At 37.8% G+C, this 6,000-nt stretch overlaps 1 protein-coding gene across 3 annotated transcripts in view; it reads left to right on the top strand.

Annotated features, from left to right (window-relative positions):
* The first annotated feature begins 1,284 nt into the window (after positions 1-1,284).
* The window catches only part of LOC106908410 (lysosomal cholesterol signaling protein-like), a 30,654-nt gene continuing 25,938 nt past the window's right edge, over positions 1,285-6,000 (top strand). The window contains exons 1-7 of one of the 3 annotated variants that reach the window (XM_088012904.1): positions 1,285-1,798; positions 3,528-3,747; positions 3,832-3,979; positions 4,906-5,035; positions 5,106-5,284; positions 5,351-5,503; positions 5,594-5,661. In XM_088012904.1, the coding sequence (XP_087869030.1) occupies positions 3,590-3,747; positions 3,832-3,979; positions 4,906-5,035; positions 5,106-5,284; positions 5,351-5,503; positions 5,594-5,661 (836 nt within the window). In that variant the 5' untranslated portion in view covers positions 1,285-1,798; positions 3,528-3,589. The remainder of the gene's footprint in view (positions 1,799-3,527; positions 3,748-3,831; positions 3,980-4,905; positions 5,036-5,105; positions 5,285-5,350; positions 5,504-5,593; positions 5,662-6,000) is intronic. The other 2 variants (XM_088012903.1, XM_088012902.1) reach the window with 2 other exon arrangements.

Genomic DNA, 6,000 nt, shown 5'->3' with positions numbered 1-6,000 from the left:
ATTTTATTTCACCGTCATTTGTGAATATTAGAGCCTCATTTTCAACAGTGGAGCTATAAAGGTTAAAAAAGGTTATTTAGGAGAAAGTCTCATCAACATCAATATTTCCACTGAATAAGAGGCAATAGATAAATAAATAAATACATAAATAAATAAATAAATATTTTGATCAAGGAAAAGTCTCTCAGACTCTGAGCCTGACAGCACCAAACTATTTTTTTTTTTTACAATTAATTTAATTTCACATAATTATCACGGTAGAAGCCATTTGTTTGTTAAACATTTAATGAAACATATTTACCGTGTTTGATGTTTGTTCGTGGTAATTAGTCCAAGTTTTGTCGTTTATTGAACGTTCAGAAATTACAGAAGCTGTGATGCGCCACAGCAAAGGTGAAACAACGCGAACAGGTTATCAACTCTAAACCACTCGCACCTTTTTATTCTCCGTCTCTCTGTCATTTAAGCACAGCCGTTGCCATGGCAACCTCCTGCGCTCCATAAACCGACCAGAGATTACGTTAAAAACATTCAGTCCGTTATGATATTAGGTTTTCAGGCTTGATATTTATTTTGCTATCATTAATAAGCGCTCCCCTGAACACAGCGGTGGTTGATTAGTAAATTTTAAACTCCTGCTCTGCTAGTTTTGGTAATGGAACCGAAACGCACAAAATTGCGCAACACCTTGTTGAAACAATAATCACTGAGATTATAATTGTTGTTGGGTCATTAATTTGAACACGTTTTGTTGATATTTTTGTTCTTTAATAGAGTTACGAACGTTTTAAGCGAGTCAGGGGAGGACGTGCTGGTCCCAGCGTCAATTTGTTACCTGCTGCCGAGATCGATACAAAACCTTCCGCGATCGATGTTTTGTTGCACCGCTGCTCTAGCAAAGCAAGAACAGTTCAGAAACAATATAAAATAGGAAATATGGACGTGTGTTTTTTGATCTGGGAGTGGGAACATTAAATTTTTACTGCTAAAAACAATCTTTGAAAATACAATATGATTAATTTTGTAATTGATAGGGCCCCGATTTTTTTTAATTCTATTTCTATGAACAAAAAAGTAAATATTTAAATTGTGGATTGCCCCCAGTTGGTCAGGGCCCCTAGAATTGTCATCCCTTTTCCCCCTTTACCACGCCCCTGGGCAGGGGGAACCCTATCTGATGGGGAAACGCAGATCGACCTGCCCTCTTTATCCTGGATCTTCATAGTATCTCAGTATTTCGAGAAAGTATCTCGAATTAATGGGATTGATTGATTATTTATTTATTTATTTATTTATTTATTTATTTATTTATTTATTTATTTATTTACCAGAGTGGCGGAAACGAGCTTCCATAGTGTGGGAGAGATTGTATCTGAGTGGGCTTCCCCACATAGGTTCCACCTCTGCTCTGCTGCTTATATCTGTCATTAAATTAACAGCTGATAATGTTTGCGAAAGCCTGTTTTTACAAAAGAAGAGTGTACATTGTTGAATTTATACTAGCAATTTGATTAAACGGAGTATCTGGTAGTTGTGTTGTAAACTCAAGATTCTTGTTTCTGTAGATTTCTCTCTGAAGAACGGTCCTCTTAAGTGAACCAATCACAGAGGCCAGTGGAAAGCGTTCTTTACAATGATTGGCTGAAACTTCTGTCAGTCATTTGTGGGAGCGTGTCTACTTGCTGCAGCTGTCAGATTGGGAGCCGCCTGCAACCAAACAGCAAACACAAGAGCTTAGAGAACAAAAAAGACAGAGGAATACCGGTCGTCTGTGTAGTGCCGTGTTTCTAGGACAGAGGTAAGAAGTATATTAGCCCAATAAATAATTTCAAACAGCATAAACGGTTAGAGGGGCACGGCTTACCGCGCCCCAAGATGTGTTTTTAACACGCAGGTATGATCACGCTAACGGTCAGCTGGCAATGACGATGAGGGAATCCCGGATACCAGGTCGCTTTGTCCGCCTTTTCATTTTATACAGCCACGGCTTTGGGTTTTGCACCGTCGTATTTCGCTTCAAATTATCTGGTATTGATAGGAGAGACTGACTCAACCCCCTGTTTGGAGACAATACAGAGGCGTAACTAGAAAAATTGGGGGGAAGGTTCGCCAGCCGTTGCTGTACATCTTCCCCCAGTTCTCCACACCCCCCTTTCCAAAACAGATTACCTTTTCAAAACTGATGTTCTCATTCCATTCATTTCAAAGAGCATTAGAATACCTTTGAAATAATACCAATATCATGCATGTAGGATAAATTAGGATGTTGTAATTAGGTGGTTTAGGATCGACACATAACGTTAGATCTGTTTTGCAATGTAATAACTATAACGGGAAATTTACAGGAAAATAGTAATATGGCATGGCAGGACACAGGTAAAATACGGTAGTTTCCTAGCCAAAATGGGAGAATTGATAGGAGTGTTGTGTCATTTTTTCAGACTTTGAACCCATAAGTTCCAACTTTGCAGTACAAATAATTACGCAGTTAAATTTGTTTCACAATTATTCATTCAAAAATAAAATCATGTCATACAAACAAATAAAAAATAAAATTGTGATCAAAACTTTTGGATTTGCAAAAAAGATGTTTCAAACAAAAAAATAGTCTGAATAAAAAAATGAAACTGGTCAAAACTTTTTGTATTGTAATATTTTTTTAACAAAAAAAATTAAGAAACATTTTTCTTTTTTAAAAAATTTTAAATCACTCATTTTAAGCCTACTTTTTACACTTTACCTAGTGCTGACATTAGGTAGCACGATATGCTTACAGGGGTCGTGGCAGACAAGATATGTGACTGCCATCATAAATTGTGTAAAATTTATTTTTTGAAAAAAAGGTGGACATTTTAGTAGCTGTTAAACAGTGTAATTTTGTGAAGATTACTTACCATTCACATTCTGTGTCCCGTCACCGAAGCGAAGCAGAAAGCGTTGCAGTTCGGGAGAGTTCTGAGATAGCAGGGAGTCAGTCATCCACTTTAGTCAGCGCTAACCAATAGGGACAGGTCTGACATCGTTCGTCTTTAGGCCCCACCCAGGATGTTCATTTGAGAATTGCAAGCAAAACTCGTTGAGTTCAACCAAAAAAAAGGGAGCATCAACCAAAACTGAGAATCTCAACTAAAAACTTAGGCTGTCAACCAAAAAATTCTGACATGTGCAAATTAAAAGTTTATGTTCTGCAAATAACTTTGTCACTTCATCAAGCAAAAATGAGTGATTTTAATAATAATAAAAAGCTTTTTTAACAATAAAAAAGTTATTGCAATTCAAAAGGTTTCATTTGTTAATTTTTTTTGATTGTGATAAAGTTTTTTTTGTTCAAAACAAAACATTTTTTGCAAATCCAAAAGTTTTGATCACAAATTTATTTTTTTTATGTGATTTTTTTTTTTATTGAATAATTGTGAAACAAATTTAACTCCATAAATACAGGATGTTAAAATTGTTTTGCCTGTTATTTTATTAAATAACAGTAAGCCTCAGATGTCAACTTCTTCAAAGCATCTTCTGATTTGTAGCAGTCTATACCAGATTCTGGAGCCATCACCAGAAACCCTCCAATTCTCAACCCAGTGTTGCCATGGAGACTCCCAACAACTATGTGTTCATCCACGGGAAAAACATCTCCCACAACACGTTGGCTGGCTCCGCTGTGGGACCCCACATGTCCATTGACAAGCTGTTTCCGGCTCTCCTTGAGTGCTTTGGAATCATTCTGTGTGGTTACATAGCTGGACGGTAGGTGTATGGAAACAGAGACATGTGTGTGTGACATGTCAAATAATTTGAACTTGGAAGATTTAAACCTTTTTCTTCCCACAGGACTGATATGATCACGGAAAGCCAGGCAAAGGGTTTGGGGAACTTTGTCTCTAAATTTGCTCTTCCTGCTTTACTCTTTAAAAACATGGTCGTGTTGGACTTTGGGGACGTCATTTGGGCTTTTCTTTGGAGTGTCTTGGTTGCAAAGGTTTATATGTTATTATTATAGACACACTGCAACGTGACGTCACGCACGGATGACTGTCGATGATGACTACCATTGGTTTTAGTTTCAAATTGTCAACATAACATGCTAAATCTTAAATGTATACATGACATAAAAGATAAAGGGATGCAACGCTTTGCTACTTACTGTCAACACTACGACAATTAGGTAACAAAGTTCAAGGATATCCCATTTCACAAGTCAGGAAAAAGTTTCCATTTTAAAAAAATAGGAGAGGGAGGCCAGTCAATTATGCTAGCTTGACTTTGACAACCTTGACATGTAGATGTGCTGCAGAATTTGGTGTGTTTACTTCAGTTAAAAAAAAGGCGACCTACACACCAACTCTGACAGATCATCAATGGAGCAGGTGACTAAATTAACTAATCAACTGTTACTGCGTGAACACAGTAACAGTTTACCTGTTAATTGTAGTTGATCATCTGAACATGATCAACTACAACAAAATAAACATCAAGCTTAAAACAATAAAACTGTGATGGACTGAATGTTTTGTTGTTTTTGAGGAAGATTTTTGCGTGTTTTTTTTGTGCTGAACTCATGGAGCTGTAGTCAATCAGTTACTATGGTAATAAGTCTGTGTGTAACATAGCTGACAGACCGAGGAAAAAAAAGAAAGCCAGTGGTTTTGAATAATTCCACAATGATTTTTCTGCGTTATTTTTCCCTTAGCTGAGGCGCTCTGCACTAAATAACACCAACATCTTCAGGTTTCATTTAGTTAACAGAATGATTCTATTACAGCAGCTCTGTGGATGACATGTAAAAGAATTGCCTTTTTGCCCTCCAGCGTTGTGCGCGTGCGTAACATGCAATGTGTCTATATATTTTTATTATATTATTATTGCTATATTAGAAGAAAATTAATAACCTTGTCTTGCTAGCAGGTTACGGTGTTTGTGCTGGTGTGTGTGCTGACACTGATGGTGGCCAGTCCAGACAATAGATACAGCAAGGCTGGTCTCTACGCCATTTTTGCTACCCAGAGTAATGACTTTGCCTTGGGATACCCAATTGGTAAGAATCACCCGGCATGGACATTTGATCTGAGATAATTTCTCAGGTCTGGCTGTGTCTTCTCTTCCAGTCGACGCTTTGTATCGAAGCACGTACCCAGAATACCTGCAGTACATCTACCTAGTCGCCCCGGTTTCCCTCATGCTCCTCAACCCCATTGGCTTTGCTCTCTGTGAAGTGCAAAGTTGGAGGCAGGCCAGCCATCTGCAACACAATAGTCTTGGCATTCTGGGAATTGTAGTTTTACAGGTAATATCAGTTATGAAGTATTAACGTTTGGTTCATTCTTCTAAATTTGTCTCTTTGCCTCTTAAGGTGTTGAAGAACCCAATAGTGTTCATGGTGATAGTGGGAATCATCTCTCATTTTGCCCTGGGAGAACGGATTCCCTCCGTTCTTTCTGAGTTCATAGACGGCCTGGCCAACTCCTTCGGAGGAGCAGCGTTGTTTTACCTTGGCCTCATTATGGTGAGCTGTTGGAGATTGAATCTTTTTTTTTTTTTATGGTCACAAGCCTAAAAGGTTTACTGAGATGTTATCTCTGTACTTATGAGGCAGGTCGGCCAGCTAAGAAAACTAACCAGAGACACTGGAGTTGCCCTGATTCTCCTCATAACAGCCAAACTGTAAGTAAGACAGAGGAGGATGTCAGGAGTGTTCACTTCTAGTCAGTTTTATTTTTGTAAAATCAAATACTGACCCTTTGTACATGACATCAATCTATTCAGAATGCGGCTTACTCCGCCATGATAGCCGTCAAGACAACCTATGTAAAAGTCACTTTTATTCAGTTAATGTAACTCTAAAACTAGTCATAAAAACTGTGAGGTCAGCTGCACAGACAGACAAGGATACAAACCAAACTTATTTTATTGTTCGTTCCTGCTTTTTTCACTCATTTTTGTTTGAAGTGTAAAAGTTATTTTCAGAACATAATCTTTTATTTGTGCATGTCAGAATTTTTT

Source organism: Poecilia mexicana, unplaced genomic scaffold, assembly GCF_051168715.1.
Source record: "Poecilia mexicana isolate PSO_F unplaced genomic scaffold, ASM5116871v1 scaffold_15, whole genome shotgun sequence".
Lineage (NCBI taxonomy): Eukaryota > Metazoa > Chordata > Actinopteri > Cyprinodontiformes > Poeciliidae > Poecilia > Poecilia mexicana.
This window is presented reverse-complemented; position numbering and strand designations above follow the sequence as displayed.